Source organism: Anser cygnoides, chromosome 7, assembly GCF_040182565.1.
Source record: "Anser cygnoides isolate HZ-2024a breed goose chromosome 7, Taihu_goose_T2T_genome, whole genome shotgun sequence".
In the NCBI taxonomy this organism is placed as follows: domain Eukaryota; kingdom Metazoa; phylum Chordata; class Aves; order Anseriformes; family Anatidae; genus Anser; species Anser cygnoides.
In genome coordinates this window covers 28,903,162-28,925,933 of record NC_089879.1, presented here as the reverse complement: position 1 = coordinate 28,925,933, position 22,772 = coordinate 28,903,162, and the positions used below count along the sequence as shown (strand labels likewise).

Genomic DNA, 22,772 nt, shown 5'->3' with positions numbered 1-22,772 from the left:
TTAAAGGCAGTTGCAGCAACAGCAGAGATGTTTGTGGCTAGAGTTTCTGTTTTTTTTGTTTGTTTGTTTTGTTTTGTTTTGTTTTGTTTTTGCTTTCCGAGCATTCGCCTTCTCCCCTTTTGGTTGTTTGCCTTCAAGTTGTGACATGAGATCAGGGGAGCTTAAGAGCTTAAATGACTTCTTAGTGTACCATCATTTCAAGATGAATAAACGTTCATGAAGACAGCCTGAGGGAAGGGAATTGATGTACTACTTGAATGCCCCGACTTTATAATTCATAGGAAACTGTCTCAGCAGGAGCGTGCCCAGTGCTGAAAACTTTGCCTTAGGGTTTGGATGGATCAAGCAGTAATAAGTCTCCATGGCTGATTGAGGGGGAGGAAGAGGAGAAAACAATTTAAAAGTAGCGAAAGAAGATACTCCTGACCATTGCTGTAGCCAAGTTTTTGCTCCCATGGTCTGTGGAACCACCACATGATGAGCTGGAGGACTGAGCCCACTCTTGGTTCCCTCCCTTGCAGCTGCACACAGAATTGCAACCCCGGTTTGGGACAACTGGCTGAAGGCAAGGCAGCTGGCTGCTTTGCTCAGCTGTGTTTTGAGATGAGCAATTTTCTGTTAAGGTCAGCGAATGTTTGATGGAATAGGGAGTTCAGAGCACCGTCCCTAGAGAGGTGGAGAAATCCACAATGAGAAAATAGGGATAAGACCATGCAGTTTCTCTAAAATTGGTTGCATGATCTATTTCAATTTGAATATATTTGTGCTTAATGTGTTTTTCCCAGCAAGATACAGGAAGAAGGCTTTACTCCAAGATGAATTCACAGTTTGCAGAAGCTCGCATAATATTTCCATTTAGACAGTACTGTCAGGCAGTCATTTTAATGAGTGCTGAAAACCCTAAACCAACTGTAGTCTAATCCTACTGCTTGTTCCTATTTCTGTGTTGACACTCCTGGCACCTCCCAGGCATTTGTGTTCTGCAACCAAACAGCCGCACGTTGGAAGTGAACATCTTTGCCCAAGCTGTCTGCTATTTAATATTGCTTGCCGGTAACTACTGTTCTCAGAAGTTCTGGACGGCAAGGTTTCAAATGCTGAACCGTGCACCAAAATAAAACCAAGCTCCAGATAGCTTGTTTTTCCTCATATTAACTATTGTGTTCACCACACTTTTTTTAAGATCATTTTTTGCAAATTTTATTTTGGAATACAGTTTTGAGTTACCTGGTGAGAGGGGTGGGGGAAGCAATCTCTGCTTTCACAGCTGGGCTTCCCAACGTGTGTCTTGTTTGTCAGTAAGCATCCCTTATTCCTCCTAAGCATGAGGAAAAGCCCTAAAAACATCTTTGAACATCTTCCTGGTTTTTCTCCTTGAATTAGTTGCTGTCACATTTCTATCAGACACATTTCTGCTGCTGTGCTAGAAGCAGGAAGCTTTGCTTGCAGTTCAGGTAGAGGCCAGCTACATGCATTTTTGATGGTTGTGACAGCCCTGTTATTAACGCCTGAGGGCATGAGACTTAGTGGTCAGGCTATAGATAGCCTATGGGTCTGATACCTGCTAATCTCATTAACCGTTGGACTTAGCTTGACGTATACTCTCCTAAGTTTATAGTGATATATTATTGAAGAAAGAACAAAACCACAGGGTAGATGATAAAAAGTTATGGCAGAGCATTTTCACTCTGGTCTCAAACTCTCTGCTGAGAATGGAGTATTTGGATGTAATGTAGTGCCACTGGCATCATTTCTATTGCACTATTAGGCAAATGTGAGAAGTACTTGATCAGTGCTGAAGAATTTCAGTTTTCCGCCTCTCCTTAGGCTTACTCTGTGCCATATCTGCCTTTTCTGAGTAACCTTGCTTGTATACATTTTATGCATGTAAACACACAGGTAGTAGTAATATGTTTCTAGATTTTGGGCTACAAATGAATGTTTAGCTCTGCTCCCAAAATACACACAAGCTTTGGTATTATCTTAATACCAGGGCTAACTCATTCCTGGCAGGTGCTGTTTAATGGTACATAGAAATTAAAGGGGTTTTCTGTGCTCGGTTTTTGTATGACATTAACTGTATCACTTTAGACCTGTGTATAATTAGACTGGTGCAACCTCTAAATTATTTTGAAGGAGATACAGCTTCAAAGGGTAGTGAATGTTCTAAAAAATTAAGGAAATAAACTGTAGTAATGTAGCTATTGCCCACGCAAAATGGTGGAGCTAATCTAGGCGACTAGCATTTAAACTCCAAAACTCTGTATAGCTCCACCTTACTTGGTTACTTTTGTTGGTCTGCTGTTCTAAAACTTTCCTGCTGCTTATATGCACAGATTCATCTCTCCACAGCATGACAAGGAATATGTTATGAAATTGATAAAATCCATAGAGACAACTTTCTCATCTAGCAGCTGATAATGTAAATAGTCATGCTAAGGACAAGAGACCAGTAAATTTAATTTCACTAAAAAAATTGTCAACAACGAAAGCAATTTTTTGTCTTTTTTGCTATTCTCTACCTCATTTCTCCTCCCCACACCAGATATGACCAGGTAGATGTCATGTGTTGAAACCTAAAAAAATTACATCAGTGGCTAAATTGAATTTATGTGGAGATACATTATTCAGAAGTTGGCATTGAGACAGATGGGAGTAGACGAGGTTAGATTGAAAACTGAGAACAATTAGAAGGAAGTAAGAATAAAAAATACTGATACCAAAAGGAAAAAAAAAAAAAAAAAAAGCTCACACAAGATATCAGGTTAGCGATTAGTGGAAGAGTAAGAGGAAATTAGAAAAAACAAATTTACAGATGATGAGCTTTTGATGCGAGTTCAGCAGGCCACAGATAAGCAGTGATCAGACAAGTCTGAAAACAGACCCACGCTCCATCACAGGGGAGCCACTGTCAGACCTCTGTCATCAGGCAGCAGCTGTGCCTGGACAAATGACTGCTTGCTCTGCTTGGCAGCCAGCACTGTCCCTGGGAGCGTGCCATGTATATTAAGCTGCCTGAACTTCGGACAAGGGGGTGAGAGGCTTTTACAGGGGCTAATGTTAGCCTCAAAGGGGGGTTTTGACACATCTGCTGTTCTCGTTTCTCATTGCAAAGTATCTTGCAGATTATCAGAGGCGGCTGTTACAACCATATAAGAATAAGCTGGGGGGCATTCACAAAGACTGGCTTTAGCTTCAGGGTGCTTTTCTTCCTCAGCTTCTTGCAGAATCAAGAGAAAGCACTTCTTCTGGGGCAACCGAGTGCACCTACAATGAGCTCTTGTGGAGACATGCTGTAGAGGAATTTGCCACTCCCCACTGGCTGTGGAAAGATCCTAGGGCGAATAAGCTCCTTAGGATAACATCAGCCTTTGCAACTGTCCTCCTGTGCAGCCTGGTCTAAGAACCACGAGCAGCGCATCAGTCACTGACTGATTTTGGAGTCAGTCTTGTGATTTTCAAGGCTCACAATGCTATGATCTCTCCACTGATTCTAAGCGCTCCGGGGCACTGTACAGGAACAGCAATCTGTAAGGGTTGCTATAATGCATATAAAGAACGCGCTGTAGGGCTGGCATATATTCAGAACGCAAGTAATGGTGATAAGACATTGTTCAGAGCGGAGCATGGTTTAATTGAAATGCTGATGAATGTTAAAACAGTGCTATAAACTAATAGCCACTTTATTGTCTGTTTGTATTCTCTCCCTATCTTATCTGCCTGTATATGGCTGCTGAAGCGGGCATACATCCCTACCAGAACAAAACCACGTAAAACACAACTCTTAATTGCCGTTTCTAATGTATTTCTTTGTGAAATTCTAATTGTGGGTCTCACAGTTAAATAATCAGAGATCTGAAAGAGAGTGTAAGAGTTTGTAGTAAGTGACTGTGAGTCAAGTGAGTGAAATACAAGCCTAGTCTCACTACGCATCTAGGCTCTGAGCCAAGGAGAGGGAATGTCTGGGTGTCTTCTTCTCATTCATTTAGCATAATTTTCCTTCTGTTTCCTTAGCAGTTAATTAGCTGCTTTTTTTTTTTTTTTTTTTTTTTATGGTAGCAGTGGGGGATAAGACAGTGAAGTCTTTCCTGTCTTGCCACGTGACCTCAGCCATAGTAGATCTTGGTAGTGCAAACCTGGCAGGCACCAGCATTAATCTGAAATGACCATCTTCTGTGCCTATACAAAAGACAAAACAAACAAAAAATGTAAACCTCTGTAGTTATACAAAAGCTAGATCAGTAGATGACATTGAAGAATCAGTCACTTAGACTTTATTATGTATTACGTCCTGCGTGGCTGTCTTCAAATAGTTTTGATGTCATCCAGTGAAGGGGTGTAGTATCATAAGGAAAATCTAACGCACAGGATCATTCCAGGTAATCGTGAAAAGCCTTTGTGGAAAGGGGAAGGGCAGTGGGAAAGACTCTAGAAGATACTGTAATGGAAAGCAAGCAGAAATGTAACTTGTTCCAATGAAAATGGGAAACACCAAAGAGAGGAATTGGTCACCGTGGGCTACTTAAGCAAGGAAAAGTAAAATATTAACCACACTAGGAAACTGAAAACTGGAGGGCCACCAAAATAGGCTTTTATATTCCAAGTTTAGTGCACACAAGAAAAATGGGGACAGCCAGAAAATACATTGAAAAAGGTGCCAAGAGGTTAAAGATAATATGAAGAGACTGTTGTAAGTCCTGAAGGCACAGTGCAGCAAAATGACTTTACCAAGAAAATACTAATGGTAATTAATTTGTAATAGGGAGATAAATTTTGGGACCAGTTCTTATTCCCACTAAAACTAATTGGACTTTTGCCATGAAGTTTATTGGGAAGGGGATTAAACTTTGAATAATGGCTTGGTTAAGAAATCATTGATGTAATTGTGAACTGCTGGGAAAAAGTAACTAAGAAATACATAATGAAATATCATCACTTGAACAAATACAGCTGAGGTGTCCCTTTGGGTATTTATAGAACTGATAGAACAGCTAGTTGTTAAAGTATCACAGGGAATTGAGGAGGTATTGGGAGACTAATGAAGTATCAGCATGTCACAGGCTTTAAAAATTGAATTAAGAGTAACTATGGAAACTATTGTTTTAAGAGCATGGTTCAAGATTGAAAGTAATAGTATAAATATGAAAGCAGGAGGAGAAAATTTATTCATATGGAAGCGAATAGTATAATGAGACCCAGATATGACACAGGTGTACTACAGTAAACTAAACCGTGCAAATTAGCAAGTTCCTCTGTCCTTTTTTTTTTTTTTTAATGATGGTGACAGGTTAGTAGAGTACAGAGTAGCATTAAGACTTTTACAGAGGTATTGATGCTCTGTTGCACAATTTCTTAAGGGAAATACAAAATCAAGTCAGCTTGGGCTAAAATTCATTTAAAGGTATCACAAGCTGGCCACTGAACTGTAGACAGAAATTAAATCTGAATAGCAGTCAGCATTCGTGGGGATATGCATGAGGATATGTACTCAGTAGTATCCTTTAAAGGTCAAGATATGGTCCAGTATGTGGAGGATAAAGCACTAATTAAATGTGAAAATGATACTGAAGTAAGGAGAATGATTAACAGCACAGAGGAGAGAGGGAATATAAACGGTTCTAGTTGTTCTCTAGAGATACCACAGATCTAATAAAGTGAGGCTAAACTTAAAGAAAAGCAAATAAATAAATGATAATGGCAATCATTAACAGTACTTTGTGCCCATTAGGCAACAAATAAATTTTATGAAGCCACAAATACATTATAGTCGTCTGTGATGAATTTGTCTTTCTTAAATGCTTATTTGGGCTTTACAAAGCAGATCAGAAAACTGAAATTCAGAAAGCAGAAGTATAAATAGCATTAATAAAATAATAATTTGCTTGATATCTTTTCATTAATATGAGAGGAACATTTCCTTTTAACTGCTTACAATGCTCAGAGTAAGTTGGAAGTTGCATACCCAGATGGTACAGTTGGAGAGCTCCAAATTTTGAAGTGTTTATTATGAGTGGGGATGGGGAATGAGGGATGAAAGGGTAGATACCAGAGCATTTCCTTGACGGTGCTGGGTCAGACCAAAGAGCTACCAAGCACAGCTTCCTGTCTTCAGCAATGGTTGTAAATGGTTGTTTAGAGAAGAGCAAGACAAGCACATATACTTCTCTTCAGTAACTCTTCCCCAGACTCTAATCGTTTCCAGCTAAGGGACCCTGAATCACTTGTGCATTTAGTAACTCTGAAGGATTTCTTTCCCCTGAACTTTTCTAGCCTCTCCTTGATCCAGTGCAAACTTTTAGCATCGACAATCTCCCTTGGCAAAAAGCTCTACAAGTGTAATAAGCATTGTGTGAAGTATCACCTCCTCCTCCTCTTTGTTTTGAAGATGGTTGTTGTTAACTGCATTTGACACTCTCTAATATTTGTGCTGGGAGACTTGAAAAGCAGTCACACTTTGTTGCCCTGTCTGTGCTCCGCATGCTTTTGTGACTCTCTTTCTGTGTTGCCTCTTTCTCACACTGACTGGCTTTTTACCTGAGTGAGTAGCAGACTAGTTTTACAGATGCCATTCCATGCCATGTTATACAAAAAACTAGATTTGTGAGTGGATCCCTGGCACCAGAATTCAAAAGATTACTTCAGAATTGTATCTTTGGTGTTTTATAGTATGCTTTTTGGCCTTGCAAGAAAAGCCTGAATGCATAAACTGAATGCAATTACTGCAGTGGAGCCTTCCAAACAGAGAAGGAGAGGCATTTTGAGATGTATGAGCTATTGTATATAAACCACTGGACAGTTCCCACAAGTCGTGAGGGCTTCCCAGCATCACAAGCAAGACGAGAGCAGAAACCAACCGACAGGACCCCTTTCTGAGAGAGCCGCAGCCTGGCCACAGGACTTAGTGCCAGGGTGCCTGTCTGCAGCAGTGACCCCAGTGGAGGGGGGAGAGTGTGAAAGACTCACTTGGGATTTAAGACGCAAACACTGCTGCTCTGCCTTGGATTTTCCCAGAGAAAAAAGGGGGATCCGTGCCATCACCCTTTCTGTCTGAGCATTTGAGGAGGCTCTTGCTAAGCTATCTGAGAAAAAGCAGAGAGGTTCCCAGCGAGATACCGTGCCTGGTGTGCCAAACTGTCATACATCAATGTCTTTCTCAGTGTAGAAAAGGAAGCTGTGTCACACTGCGCATTAACTCTACACAGTTGCGGCTTTCACTAAAGGGTCTTAAATCTTTTTTTGTCTTCCTGTCACTACTGTGTGGACTTTACTTCAGTCCTATGGTATTCCAAGAATATCTTGCACACAATCATTTGCAAGTATATGCCTTTGCATGCTGAAACACTGGGATGTCCACTAAAGACAAAGAATGACCATGAAATTGCAAAGTGTTTTTCCATGAGTCTTCAGGAGTTATTTGCTAAGTTTAGTCTTGGTCTTATTAGGAATGACCCAAAATGCTGGATACTATTTTTGACCCTTCCGTGCTTCTGACCTTTAATGTTTTGCTCTTCTCAGAAGTGACATTAATAGAAAAAAGGGCTGCCTTTTTTTGCTCCCTTGTTTTGCTTTACTGAAAACCATGTCTGTAGCCTTTCTGCCTTCTGTTTCCACAGTCCATTGAGCAATAACACAAGTCTTTTTTATTTCCAAGTGGGAAGAAATGTCTGAAACTCTGAGTCTTGCGGAAGTCTGAGAAAGGTTTCTTTTTTAACTCACAAATGAAAACCTGCTAGTGTGAACTGAAAAAGTGTTTTCAAATAAGGACAATGCTGTTTCCTTACTGCTCCGTGCTGTACTCTGCTGCTACGAAGCACTTTTACCAAGATGGAGTGCTAAGATAACAGAGGCAGGACTGAAGTTTGTGATGGCGCGGTTTTGTTTGTGGGGAGGAGAGCACCTTTTCCTCTTGTGTTTATGGCTTGAATAAGGTCATGGCTTGCAGGAAAGAAGCTTCCCAGTGGGAAGCCTCTCTGCCTGTCTGCTGTACATGGTAGCCCTGCTGCAAGACCTTTGTGCCCTGCCTGGGGGCTGTGAATGCCAGGCGAACGCAGGAGAGCTGAGGCTGTTGAACCTGGCCAGGCAAGAGGTGCATGCCACAGCCCATGTTTGCTGGTACTGCTAATGTGTTAGAAAATGCTGCTTCTCTCTGCTTGCACAAGGTTGCCGTAATAACAGATACACCCATGTTGAACTACAGAAACTGGTAATACCCTTCTTATCTAATGTTGAAAGTGCTGGAGGTTGGTGTTGTGGCAGATTTTTTGCAAGCTTTTGCAGTTCTAGACACATGCCACTTCGTTGTCTCTAATATTCTGCTGCCATTGGCAGGCTTCCCATTACATAATGTTGACCCATATTTGTGATTTGTGACATTTTTTGCTAAACACTGTCAGGGATAATCCACCTCAGAATAAACTTTCTGATTATAGGCTGAGGCTCTGTCATCCTTTAGCACAAATGTAATTTGTGCCTCAGATAATGCTATTCCTTGTTCAGGAGACAAGCTGAGTATACAGTTCTCTCAGATAAGAGGAACACTAGGATAGTGCTGTGTGCTTCGAGACTGAAATACCTAGGGCATCACGGAGTGACTCCAGTACAGTAAATGGAATGAAATCTGGGAGTAATTTGAGCTTTACAGAGTGTTTATGCCTAGCCCAGGTGATGGGAATAGCTATCGGCTGAAGGAAGCATGTCTGAAGAGTGACTCTGCAAAAAGCTGTCACAGGCAGGTCTAGCTTGTTTCATGCTTCGGAAGGGCAGAGCTGTGGAATAGGTTTCTCTGTGGCACCGTTCCACAGGAGTCTGGCAGTATTTGTACACTAACTAGTCTTTTCTTCAAAAAAAGTGTGATGGTTTGGGGAGATAAATAGATGCAGTTCAGCCAGAAGTTATTACTAAAAGGCAGCTGAGAAATGAGAGGCCTTGGAGGACTGGGAACACCCCCAAGACTGTCTGCTTTCAAATATCTATGCAAAATCCATCAGTCCTTAAAATCCCAATCTCACTAGCTCAAAATAAAAAGTAGAGGAGAGAATGATGTATTAAATAGAGGCAGCGAGAATAAAATTGGAATTCTCTCAGTATTAAACAACACCATCTGCCTCAAATGGACTTTATGTAATGTTGTAGCAAATAAGTTACATGGTTGTTGTGAGCTGCTGAGAAGTCGGCCACGGTTGTGGAAAGGAACGAACGTGGAGCATAAGGCTGAGAGACTAAACACAGCGTCTTCAAAGAAAGAAATTACCCAGCCTTATGTAGGAGATGACGGTGTGCTAAGAACAGTCGCAATATGAGTAGGAAGGGTTTGCTTCTATGCAGGGAATGAATGGTTGTCAGAGCCAAAATTAAAACCTGATGAATGCAGTCTCACCCACTTTCATTTCTTCCCTCTCAGATTCTACATTTGTCCTCGTTCTGTCTGTGTGTTCATTCATATATTCCTCTCCCTCCCCACCTCCCTGTTGACTCACACTCTCCCACCCTGTCTGTTATTGCTTCCTTTTCATTTTCTCTTCCTTTAGGTTTCCTTCCCACTCACTCCATTTTTCCTCTGTCTGACCCTTCTTCACACGTTTTCATTTGAGGTGAAAAAAACAGCAGAGGCAGAGGAGCAGAAAATAGAAGGTGAGCGAGAGAGGGAGAGAGCAGGGAGGAGATGGAGCAGGAAGGGTGCTCAGCATTGTGCTTTCTTCCTGCGCTGCACCACGGCCCTTTGAAGGTGCTGTGGAAGTCAGGGCTCCTCAAATCTGTTCCCTTCTCCCAGACAGCAGCTCTTGGCAATGGCTTTGTGAAAGATAATGCCAGAGCTCATTTCCTCAGCTTAGTGTCCCTAGAAACCATCATAAAGAACAGGATGATCCCAAAGTCCGGTGGAAAGCCACCTGAGTGACAAACATTTGACTGCATGGAGCTTGGGACCGCATCAGATCAGGGAGCACGCACTGGGGGAGGCTGGGGAGACTGCTGGGGCTCCACTGGCGGACGGGAGCTTTAGGGGTACTTGAGGCTTGCCAGCTGGCGGTACCGGCCCGGAGACATCACTGCCACAAGGTTGTCAGGGACCTGTGCAGGGTAATTTATCAGTGGCCAAATGGGGCCAATTTCGGTTTTGTGAAACAAAAAGGTGAGCAGAGAGGTGCCAGGAACACTTATGCTGTGAGGTAGGAAATGGACTGAAACTGGTTTATCTGGAGGCAGGCAATCTCATCCGACCACGAGTACCCTGATCCCAAATTTGATCTGGGAAAAACTGGGAAAGCGCGCTGTGCTTCTGCAGCTCCAAGCCCAGGAGTTTGCCCTTCATCTCCACCGTGGCCCTGCGGTGAGGGGGCTGAGCTGTCACACACCAAGGGTGCGGTGCTGTGAGCGTTTTAGTTTCTTCTTCTGTTGCTCTCGAATTAAACGTGCTCCCTCGCCAGCCCAGTTCTTGTGCCTGACGCTGTTAGCTGGGGTGGGATTCCTGTCCCCGCTGAGAAAGAACCGTGCTTCTCACAGAAGGCTGGCGCTGGTGCACCGGGGTTACTCGTCCTTCGCGCCGAGTGAAGGCGCGCCGGGAAGGTGGCCGCAAGTGGCAGTTCTCGCCCCCGGCCCTGCCACCCCCGACCTTCTCCCCGTGCTGCGGCCGTCTAGCCACGGGCAGTATTTCCTCCCTCAGATCCGTGACGGGAGGCTCGAGGGGAGCTCCCGCGGCAGGCGCAGCGCTCTGGGCTCCTCCGCAAGGGCAGCGCGCCCCACAGCGCGGCCCGAGGGCGAGCAGCGGCAGGTGCCGGGCCGCAGAGGGGCGGCGGCGGCGGCGCTGGGCTCCCGGGGGGCGCCTCAGCCGCTGCCCGCGGGGCGCCTCAGCCGCTCGCGCGCCGCCGGCCGTTAGTAACGGTCGCGCCGTGAGGGGCCGGCGCGTGCCCGCGGCGGGGGGGCGCGGGTGCGGCGGCGCGGCCGTTACATAAGGGCGGGGGGGGAGCGGGCGAGCCGCCGCGGCGTCTCGGCGCGGCCCCTTTAAACGCGGCCGCCCCCTCCCCGCTCGCTGCGGTGACGGCCCCGCTCCGCGCTCCCTCCCCGCCCGCCCGCCCCGCCCGGCGCCCAGGCACAGCAGGGAGCGGCGAGGGGCGCGATGGAGGCTCCGCGCCTGGCGCCCACCATGAGCAGCCCCGGCAGCCCCTGCGAGGAGGTGCTCAAGAACCTGAGCCTGGAGGCCATCCAGCTCTGCGAGAGGGACGGTAAGGCCGCGCCGCGCGGCCCTTTGTCCGCCGCCGCCCCGCCGCCAGCGAGAACAAAAGGGACGGGGCGGGCGGGTCAGCACCGCGGACAGCACCGGGCGGCGGGGCCGCGGGGGGCGGCGGAGCGCAGCGCTCCGGGGGCAGACCGCGGGGAGAAGCCCGGGCTGCCGGCCGGGAGAGAGCCACCGGTGGCGTGCCGATACCCGACCGTGCCCATCCTCTCGTCCGAGTGTCTGCTTGGCAAAAATAACTTCTCGTTTTGATGGATGTAGCGTGCTTTGAGCGTACGGTGTGTGTTAGCAGGTGCACATACTGGGCAACGGCAATCCCGTACGAGTGAATGACACACAGTGGCATTAATTCAACTATTTCCTTGCTGTGGGTGGATTGTCAGAGCCTGTCATAGGTAGCGTGTACAGGAACAGGCAGACAGCTTCCTCAGCCTTTTTTTTTTTTTTTTTTTTTTTTTTTTTTTTTTTACAAATTAGTTCTGATGAAATACTTCGCTCCTTTGACCAAGACAGACTAAACCTTTTAAACAATGAAATTCTGTAAGCTCTGTGTTTTTCTTGAAAAAATCAATTAATTGCTAATGCACTGAAAAGTCTTTTCAGTAATCATTTTTGCAGTGGCATTGGCAATTCTTTGATTTTTTTTTTGATGTTTGATCTAAGGTAGAATATCCACTTCCGTCCTCTCAAGCCTAATGCACTACTTAGAAAAAATGAACTACATATGTAGTAGTAGAGGCTGGGCTTGCTTTGTTAAAACACTATTTCACGTTTGTTTCTTTTTATTGATGCTGGCGAGAAGTGAAAATGGAAAAATTATGCAATCCCTAATATTTGTCTGCCCCAGGCAGTTGTAGTGAAGTACTCCATGTTAATCATCTCAGACACTATTTGGTTCAACATTCTGTAGTTAAACATGCATGATTTCTGTGAAACAGAGTCATAGAGACCGGCAAATGGAAAAAATAGTGCTTTTTATTTTTCATTTTAATTCCTGTTTGAGTGGGGTTCACAATAAAACAACAGCTTCCCTGTAGATCTGACTTGACAAACCAATCTCCATCAAGCAAGCCCGTATCAGACGGGGTCATTCCTTCCTATCATATGTGGTCGAATTTCTGACAGGGGCACCTACATCGGGCATACAAAATATGCAACTCAGTACCTTACTTGGCACAAGATCACACTGGAGCATACTTCAGTATTTCCTACAGGTGGCACTTATGTATCAAAAAGCTTGTTTAAATGGGATCATAAAAACAAGCAAGCAAAGATTTGGGTGTTAATCTTTCTAGGTAAGCGTGCAAATGCATGTGCAACACATTTATATCCCCAACTGTGTGCATGGGTTTAGTTAGTGCATTTATATTATAAATACTTATGATTTATTTTAGTGTATCTTAGCTGTGAAAGACTGAGCTGTCAGGATGGTATGCTGGTATCACTGAGGTCAAAGTTTTGCAATAAACATAAATATGTGTTACCTGTCGTGAATTAAGCTAGATTTTAATCTTTTGAAAATGTCCTTTATCCCTAAACAATAGCAGCCATGAAGACAGCCAACGAAATGGTAGCACAGCAAATTCAACCATGATATAAATTCTGCTGCACTCTTAATTTGGAATTGCAGGCAATGTTGCAGTAAAACTGTAAGCAATAATGAAATATTTACACAGATAACAAAATATTTTTCTTGTATTTTTAAGATGAGGGAATTGATATTGAAACATTTTGTATTCAGAAAACTGGGTTATACCTTCTGTGGTAGAATATACAGGAACCAGAAATCCAGGAATCGGAGTGAGCAATTAATAATATCACAATCCATATCTTTTTAGTTTTTTTTTCCTGTTTGTTTCAGGTTTTTTACAGATATCACCACCTCTCTTAATGAATCAGACCATTTAGAAAACTTAAAAATTTCAGGCAAAATAAAAGAAATGTATGCATTTTGGAGATCTTTAAATAAAAACACCTATTAAGATTTGGTTTAAAGTGAATGCAAAATTATAAAGCCAATTATCAGCTCTTATTTTCAGCATTCTTTGTTATTTATGAATATATCTTGCATTTTTTTCTTATTTTAGTTGTGTCTACTAGCACAGATTTGTATTAGTCTGTTGCACAGGGCAACATTTAGTTCCTTAGAACTCTAATGAACTGACTTTGCAGAAAAAAAGCACATCATTTGTTGCTTTCCTTTGCCGTATCTGAATGTTGCAGCCATATTTTTGTGAACTTAGGCAGGGAAAGAATGTTTGAGCTGTGTTTAAAATTCTGGTGACCATTTTGCGAAATTTGTATTGACCCTAGCTGGGTATTAACCTTTAGTAGATAGATGGCCTTTGCGTCATGAACAGGCCAATTCTGTGAATGTATATATAACTTCCGAAATTTTGAAAAAACTCTCCTTTTCAGAGACTTGGTAGAAAGAACAGTGACAGATTTTAGGAGCTGAATTTCCTTCGTTGTTCAGGGCTCCCCCTACAGATGCCTGCACTTGGGCTGCTGGAGTCCTGCCAGCGGGAGAGCAGCGACGCTGTCATCTGCTTTCTGTGCTCCCGCAGTTGGCACAGGCAGCTGGGGAGAGAAAGGCACCTATCCAAATGCAAAAAGGAGAAAAGCAGAGCAGCAAATCTTCAACGAAGATGTTGGAACTTGGGAGTATTGGACTGGGAGAGGAGCGAGAGGATTGGCCCAGAAGGCACACGGGCATGGAGCTAGTAGAGACAGGCTGCGGCTGGTTGAGGGCGAAAGAACAGAAGAAACTTAAAAGGTGGAGATGTTTATGAGGATTAAATTGCATGTGAAAATGGGTGGGAAGAATGACCTCGAATGAGAATGGGAAAAGAAGATGAAGTAGCAAGGGAGGAAATCCAGATTTGGATGGGGTACCCAGAGAAGAAAAGTTGGGAAAATAAGAGGAGGAGGTGTTCACCCAGATTAGATGAGTTGGGTGAATGAGGATGGAATTAGAATTGGGAGCCTGTGAAGAAGAGAAAACCTGGAGACCTGTCTGCAAAGAAGAGACGGAAAGTATGACAATGTGGGTGGGGGAACGGGGCAGTTGGGACCACAGAGATTAGGGGTAAATTAATGTAACTGAGACTTGCTGAGCAAAGAGGCTGGGACCAAAATGACAGCCTTAGGAATGAAGAACAGGACTTCTGGAGGGTGGCTGGGCAGTGGAAGAAGGGGCAGGACAGGAACAAGCTCAAGGAAGAGGACAGAAGTAGCTATCTTTTGGTGGTAGGCAGACAAAGGTCAGTGTGTATGAGTACATGCAACGTTCCATAGCCAGATGCCATCTCCTTGTTTATTTACCAGCAAAGATATCTAAAATCCCCTGGCAAAGCATGACATCCTTTTTCAGTGCTTATCCATTTGAAGGATGGCAGTTTGGTATGGCTGACAGCAGGCTCTTTAGTTCAGGTGGTACTATGCAGGTGGCTGTTAACTGTGCACCTAAATGTTCCAACGCTGCTGGTTACCTATGTGAGGATTGATACGAAGCTACAAGTAGAATTTCATCTTTTGTTCAGGTGCTGTTTTGTAAGACCTAAGAAATGGCAGACATAATGGGTTGTTAGGGTTACCAAGTTAAGCTCTTAAAGCTAGGAAATGGTAAAGTACAGTCCTCTATGCAGAACTGGCATGGTGCTAGGACATTGAAGGTTGTGTCGTGAATACTGGGGATGTTGAGTGGTCGTGTTGGAAGCAAAGTACGGGAAGAAATAATGGAGAAAAAAAATTTTGTCTGACCTGCATGAAGCTGAGCAAGAGCTACCTACTTTTCACAGGGATTTGTTACTCGTGTTCCTCCTTTTCTGGGTGCTTGATTCTGGAACCGTGCTATCAGGATTTCAAGGGTACTGAGAGTCATCATTTGCAGGTAATGTCAGTGAGAGTGAGACTTTGAACGTACAGAAAGCACGGTGCTAAATGCTTGGGGGGTGGGGAGAGATATTAATGATGTTAAATAGGCACTGAAAGTAACTTTTTTTTAATTTCTCCATGCCTCACTTTTCTATGTGTAAAATGGAAGTAATATTATTTCCTTCCCTCACAGAGATGTTTTCAAAATAAACTAATGAATGTTTGTTAAGCAGCCAGGCACCATAGTAGCCTGGAAAACCCATGAGGTACTTGGAAAAGCCCATGATTAAATTCATAATTTTGTCTTCAGAGCAGGATCTGAATAATGTGTAATAAATAAGTCCTGGGACTACACACTGAACAATTGTGAATAGCTGTTACAAGAAAAATAGTTCATTATGTACGCACTATTCAATATGTTGAATGAGTCAGAATTTGTGTAGAAAAATAGTATGTAATCATGCAATTAAAGACTATATCATAATTTGAACATACAAAGGGGACAATTTAAGGTTATTCAAGTATGCTTCATTCTGATGTTTCTAACTATTGATGGTTTAAACTATACAGTCTTACTAACCTGTTTTTAAAGTGTTTTGTTTTGTTTTGTTTTTTCTGTGTGTTCATAATATATGAAGATAGTATTTGGGTGTCAGGATCACAACTGGAATCGGGGTCTTAGCCAGCTTCAGTTACGTAAATCAATTCAATCACCATCCAAACACTTGACACCATCAAAATTGTTTAGTCTAAAAAGCTTTTATATAGGTATTACATCATACAAGCTAAGATGGCATTTCTGTCTTGTATAAACAACTTGTATCTCTGGCTTTCCATGCTATTTGAGGTTGTCTCATGTTTTCTTATTTATTTCAGAAGTTTATTGTCATGTTGGGTTTATCAGGGCATTCTGCAACACATTTCTGGAATTTGTAGATGAGAGGAGTTTCCTTGGCCATATCATGTACATATTTGTCTTTTGAACAGGAGGGATAGAGTGGCATCATCCAGGCTCTGAAGCCATTCTTCAAATCCCTTTCATGGCATTACGGAGCAGTGTCACTGCTATTTTGGAAATATTGTCCTGTAAGTCAGAGAGACAGGAAAAAAATGAATTTCTAGGTGGACTCCTACACGAAGAACAACTGAGAGATACAAGTTTGGAAGTAATACTCAGTGTCCTGAATGAGACTTGCATAGTTTGTTGTTATTGTGTTTTGTTTTGTTAATAATGAGTTCTGAGCATAATAGATAATCCTTATGTTAAGACCTAGTATAACAGAGATGCCTGTGTGATATTCAGATATCACACAAAGTTCAGAGGTTATTGTCATTTCTCTTTCTCTCCCTAACTGCAAGTCTGTAGATTTAAACACATGCTCTTCAACTGCAAACTGCATCACTTTTCTAGAATTTGAATGATAGGGACAACTGATTAATGCATTTTTTTTTCCATAAAATTTCATCTTAGTTGGCAGAACTTCAAATTAGCAAAGTTAGGGGTTATTTTTTTTGTGACAAGCAATAATGCTATTGTCAGGTAGGAGCCAGAATCTTGCATATGGCTTCAAAAGTTCTCTTGTTGCAAATAGAAGTACTTATTATCATTTCAGCTTGACATTTTTGCCAGAGGCACAAATTTCCACATGTAACATTCCTTACTGTTAGGACACAGAAGTATATTAAAAGGGTCCAAGCAACTATTTGAAGTCTTCATAAATGATGTTTAGAATTGTGGAAGAGAAGAAGAATAATGATTTGCTTATGTCTTTCACTTCATCTCACTGATGCAAATATTTTACACTCTTGTTTTGTATTGTAAGCAGTGATGCCATTAATAACTAGCGAGACTTTGCTGAAAAATAACTTTTCAACATTCTTGTGTCAAGAAATGCAATTATTTCCATCCTTCCTTAATATTCTTTATTTTTAGGGTCATTTTCCTTCCTTCTTCCTCCCTCCTCTTCTCCTTTTAGAGCGTTATGCAATCTGTTTAATAGATTATTAACTGTTTGATCTGTCAACAACCAAGCTACATATGATTAGCTATTTAAGTCGTCTGCCGTTTTATTTGTGCCCCTAGCTGACTCAGTTATTGCTCACTGAAACTTTCCTAGATCTGCTGTAAATCATCTTAAATGCTTGATGTGTAATTATGCCAGACTCACATACAGAAACACTGTTCTCTCTCAGTGCTATAAGCTGATATTGCTAGGTTGAAACTCAAGTGTATGATGAGTTTTTTGTAGTTAATTTTCACTGTTTTAAATTAGGGTATTTTAAACATTACTGCCTCCTATGTATGTCCCTTCTTTTGTGGCTTTTGTTCTTCCAGATTATAATTTCCAAATGCATTTTTATTTATTCTGTAGCAGAATCCATTTTATCACTTTCTGTCTACGTTTCTAAGCCACACCGTGTTTGCAGCTCCTATTTTGATGTTGTCTGCAATAAAGAAATGTGATGTCTCTTTCCAGAACGTTCGTGAAGATGCTTATTTAGCCTGGAAAAAAGCTGTGGGCTCTGTGGTAGTCCGTTAGGCACCTGAACTCCTTTCATGCTTTGCCGTGTGTCAGTCTCCTCTCTGCCAGCCGGTGTTCAGCCTTGCAGATCAAGTTCTTAGTAACTACCATGGCAGGAGGAATCATTTAGGGAAGAGAAATACTACTGTCTCCAGCATTTGAGAAGTAGGAATGTCAAGCCACCCCCTCACTTAAAATTTCACATAAACTGAAAATCTCAAAGACAAAAGCTGTTTTTCTTGAGTAAATGTTGTTAGTAACCTCTTCATCTGTTCAGCTTCTATCTTAAACTATATGTAGCAGTTTTCTTCTCAGCCTACTATGAGTCAAACTTCCCTGAGCTTATTACTTACCTTACAGTTATGCCTGTATAACCTAGATCAGTCTGTGCTACAGGCCACTTCAGCTTTTACAGGACCCTTCCAGTGAGGTCCTTGGTCCCAGAAGTCATAGGTTCTAGAATGAGCAGAAGACTGTTTTGTCATGGGGGGGGGAGGGGTGGGGGGAGGAAGGAGGAAGGGCTATATCACATTATTATGTAGAGATGTCTTGTATTTCCTCATTTATTTTTGAATTGGTTTCAGTCAGGCATCATTGTTTTAAATTGGCTCCAAAGACTTGCTGAAGCTTATCTTCCTGACCTTGTTTTTTCATTCTGGGACTTTTCTGCCTCATTAATTTTCCTTTTTTTCCCTCCATGATCTAGAAAGATCACCTTCTTTACTCATTCCCTGTAATTTGTTCTACCTCTTATTATTCATGGCTTCTGTAAAGCAGGTTTGGAGGCCCCAGCTTTTGGAATAGGGTAGGTTTCAGTTCTCTTTGTGCTGTTGAAGTAGTGTCAGCATCTTTACGCACGACTGAGGAGGTAATCTTTAAAAGTCCTTCCAGTCTGGGCTTGTTTTTCTTTGTCTGCTTTGTACAGTAGATACGTCTGCCATGCTGCCAGCATGCATGGCCTTTTGTGCTTTATGTAACCTGGAAAGCTATTTTTAATTCTGCCTGAACATGGCCCAGAATCATCCACTGTTTTCTTGTGTCTTGATAGCAGTTTTAAGCATATCACTTGAGGTACTTTTTCCAAGTCATAGAATCATAGCAGGGTTTGGGTTGGAAGAGACCTTAAAAGCTCATCCAGTTCCAGCCCCTGCCATGGGCAGGGACACCTCCCAACAGATTGGGTTGCCCAGGGCCCCATCCAGGCCTTGAACACCTCCAGGGATGGGGCACCCACAGATTCTCTGAGCAACCTGTTCCAGTGCCTCACCACCCTAAATATTTAGGAACATGTCTGAAAAAATTCTGCTGCCATTTTCAATCAATGATATATGTATAAAAATTTGTCATAGGAAAGTACTACAAACGAAATGCTTATGATATTGGAACGAAAGAAAGCTCTGCTCCAACATCACTTCCTGTGATTTCAACGCTGTTTTGTTATACAGCACAGCATCCTTTATGTGACCTTGAAAATGTTTCCTTCAGCACAGAAGGTTTGTTTAGAATTTGTTTTAGTGTTTGTAGCTGGATCAATTTTCACAGTGGTGTTTGTAGTTGAATCATTAATCAATTTTATTTTATTGTTTTCACAGTGTTCTTGTTTTATTTATGCTTGAATGAGTAAGCTGTTTTGCATGGATGTTTTCAAAAACAATGATTAGCTATAGTGTTTTCATAACCTAACAACAGTTTCTCTGAGCTTTGACAGTTCTAGCTGCTGCCAAAAAGGGGAAACCTTAAAACTAGTTTAGTGTTACTCTTTTATTCCTGCGGAATGAAAGGAAGTAACTGTTACCAGAGTTGCACTCTCAGTTCCACATACAGACCAGTATCTGGAGTTTATTTCTCCAATATTGTTAAGTCAGACACAGCTGGCAGCTCTAGGACGATAAGAACAGTCTGAGGAATTCCCATGTTGAGCTTTGTGTATGAATGTACTCTAGTTAGGAGAATTGTGCAGTTTGCAATTGTCAGAGGTATCCCGTGAGTTTAGTCCCTGAGCTTTTCCACTGACTTCAATAGGACTGTGTAAAAGTAAATTTAGATTCATAACTCAGCATCTTCACAATCTTACAACTATATTCTTCCTAACTTTGGGTGTGTGCATTCAGTCCTGACACATACAGACACGTATCTAATACAAACTTTATCTCTTCAAGTTTCGGTTTGTCTGGATTTCATCTTGCCTCTTTTAGGGCTAGAAGAAAAAACATTTTTAAAAGATTATTCTGTGGTGGATTTTTTTTTTCAGTTCTCTTTTATGTGTACTTATGGTTGAAGACATATGGACTTCAAAATCAGCAGGGTGAAAAGATGTTTAAAAGCTCTTTCAATCTTGGCCAGCCATAAGTACAAGTATGCAAGCATCAGCAGAGTGATTCATGTTGTGTCTTCGGTCCTTTTAATCTCACGTATGTAAAGGGAAATTATACGCAAGTTTATATAAACTAAGGGATAAGAATAAGGATGAGTGTGTAGCAGATTGTATTTTAATGCTAATTGTAAGGTGCATCTGATAACATAAAGTAAATATGCACTTACATTTTAATGATGGATGTTACGCTGGTAATTTTATGTTCAAGTTAGTGGTAAACATGGCTTTCAGAGTGGTAACATTTCTTATTATTTTCTGGATTTTAAACTCTAAATGTAATTTCCAGACACATCTCTAATTACAGGACGTGAAAACCCCTAGGCCTATCTGTTTTTGTGGTGGTTTTACTTGAGTGGGTGGCTGAGCTCCACCACAACCGCTCTCTCACTCCCCCTCCTCAAAGAGGAATGGGGAGAAAATACCATGAAAAGGGCTCAAGGGTTGAGATAAGGACGAGGAGATCACACAGTAATTATCATGACGGGCAAAACAGACTCAGCATAGGGAGAAAGTAAGATTTATTGCCTATTACTAACAAGCTAGAGAAGTGAGAAACAAAGGAAAGAAACCAAAAGCACCTTCCCCCCCAGCCACCCTCTTCCACTTCCTCCCCCCGAGCGGCGCAGGGGAACGGGGGAATGAGGGTTATGGTCAGTCTATAGCGCTTCTTCTCCGCCGCTCCTTCTCGGTCACTCTCGTCCCCTGTGCTGTGGGGTCCCTCTCATGGGATGCAGTTCCTGCCGAACTGATCCGGCGTGGACTGCCCACAGGCAGCAGCTCTTCAAGAACTGCTCCAGACATGGGTCCATACCACGGGGTCCATCCCTCAGGAGCGAACTGCTCCAACCTGGATCCCCCACGGGCAGCAGCTCCTGCCAGGTCACCTGCTCCTGCGTGGTCTCCTCTCCACGGGCTGCAGGTCCGGCCCGGAATCTGCTCCGGCAGGGGTCTTCCACAGGCCGCAGCCTCCGTCGGTGCAGGTCCACCTGCTCCACCGTGGTCTCCTCCGCGGGCTGCAGGGTGGAACCCTGCTCCACTGTGGTACTCCATGGGCTGCAGGGGGACAGCCTGCTTCACCATGGTCCTCAGCACAGGCTGCAGGGGACTTCTCTCTGGCGCCTGGAGCACCTCTCCCCCTCCTTCTTCACTGACCTTGGCGCCTGCAAGGCTGTTCCCACTCCTCTCACTCTCCCAGCTGCTGTGTGGCTCAGCATTTTTTTTCCCATCTTAAATATGCTCTCACAGAGGCACAAAACAACATCACTTATGGGCTCGGCTCTGGTCAGCAGTGGGGCCCTTACCTAACATGGGGCAGCTTCTAGATCCTTCTCACAGAAGCCACCCCTATGGTCCCCTGCTGCCAAAACCTTGCCACGTAAACCCACTACAGCTCAGTCAATCCATGACATCAAAATTTTGTCCTTCGCTTGTGGAACGTGCTGGAATTTTAGCCAGCGTCACGTGCTCTGTGGTGATACAGCTACCGCCTTACCCTTCATGAATGGACAAATTTGAGCAGTAGGACTTCACGCATACACTATTTCTTGGGATTGTCTGAGCTCTGCCCTTAAGTAGAGCTTACTTTTTTCTCCTAATTGGAGGCACCTGAAGCTCCAGGTACATTTCGTTGCTTCTTCTGTCTGTGAAGTGCTTTGTGCCGTGCTTTGGAACCTCAACCCATTGAATAAGTTGCATGTAGCTTCCGTACTTCCCTTCGTCACTTTGTTTAGGTAGGAACATGTCCAGTACTCTGTGCTTCCTCATAACTGTACAAGTGCAGGAAAGACAGAATCAGGACCTGTATGTGGAAACAAAATACTGATTCTCCTCCTCCTATTTTTATACATTCTTTAATGCTCAGCTGGTTTCTGAGTTGCTTCCTTGAGCAAACCATCAGCAAACTACCTAGGCTGTCTGGTGAGGCTGTCAGTGCTAATTCAAGTATGCGGAGCTTGAGATGAAAGCAGAAAGGCCAACAGAAAAGCAGAAAGCAGAAAGTGAACCTAAATCCTTCAGTATATCTTAGTACACTTGTTAAATTTAGCTCACGTGGTAGGGAGTGTGAATTGGAAAGTATTACTTAGGATGCCTTTGAATGTTCTAAATCTGAAACATGAAAAATGAATCTGAGTCTGAATTATTTTTAAGTAACATATCCAAGGGGACTTGATTGGCTTACCAAATTTGTAGTAAGTTGTACAGCTATTTCTCTGTAGGCACTAATTCCGTTTTGTCTTAGCATGGTCATGATTGATTCCATGTTATTATGATCCAATGACTATTTGATAGGCTGGGTGATAAGACCACAGAAGACTTCATTATGGAAACTATTTAAAGCATCCAGCTGAGCTGCGTTTTAAAAAAATAATAAAAATTCTGGAGCTATTGAGGACTATGGATTTCCAATGGATTTAAATCTGACGGTTTGGAGTTGTTATAGATTTCTTTTAACTTAATTACATCAGGACTTCAGTTTGAATTTTCTCGTTTTCATTTAGACATCAGGGAACCTATATGAGCTGTCTATTACAGATGCCATCAGGGTACGAAAATGATGAGCTGGAGTCAAGACTTCTAATAAGCCTGCACAGCCTGTACTCTATGCAGCTTCTCTCCTAGGGAAGGGTGAATTCTAACATGGTGAAAACACTGCTTAAAGCTTGCTTTTGACTACAGTATTCACAGCTATGTCATTTGTATATTCTAGTATCTGTGAAAAGCTTGAATCCATTGTAGCCCTGCCCTTGATGTGGAGTATTTAACAGCATCC

The 22,772-nt window shown here is 42.8% G+C and overlaps 1 protein-coding gene and 1 long non-coding RNA gene across 8 annotated transcripts in view; one reads left to right on the top strand and one right to left on the bottom strand.

The window, feature by feature from the left end:
- Positions 1-22,772, top strand: part of PHYHIPL (phytanoyl-CoA 2-hydroxylase interacting protein like) — a 129,270-nt gene that overhangs the window by 83,434 nt on the left and 23,064 nt on the right. Inside the window, exon 1 of one of the 7 annotated variants that reach the window (XM_048069389.2) lies at positions 11,027-11,219. The exons of 5 other annotated variants lie outside the window; for them this stretch is intronic. In XM_048069389.2, coding sequence (XP_047925346.1) covers positions 11,114-11,219 — 106 coding nt within the window. In that variant the 5' untranslated portion in view covers positions 11,027-11,113. Of the gene's footprint in view, positions 1-11,026; positions 11,220-15,044; positions 15,123-22,772 lie in introns of those variants that run through there. One more of the 7 variants, XM_048069392.2, reaches the window with a different exon arrangement.
- LOC125183413 (uncharacterized) lies at positions 4,082-7,100 on the bottom strand. The gene is made up of 2 exons (XR_007165377.2): positions 6,964-7,100; positions 4,082-4,179 (listed from the first exon to the last, which is right to left on the bottom strand). It is a non-coding gene; the product is annotated as an uncharacterized lncRNA (long non-coding RNA).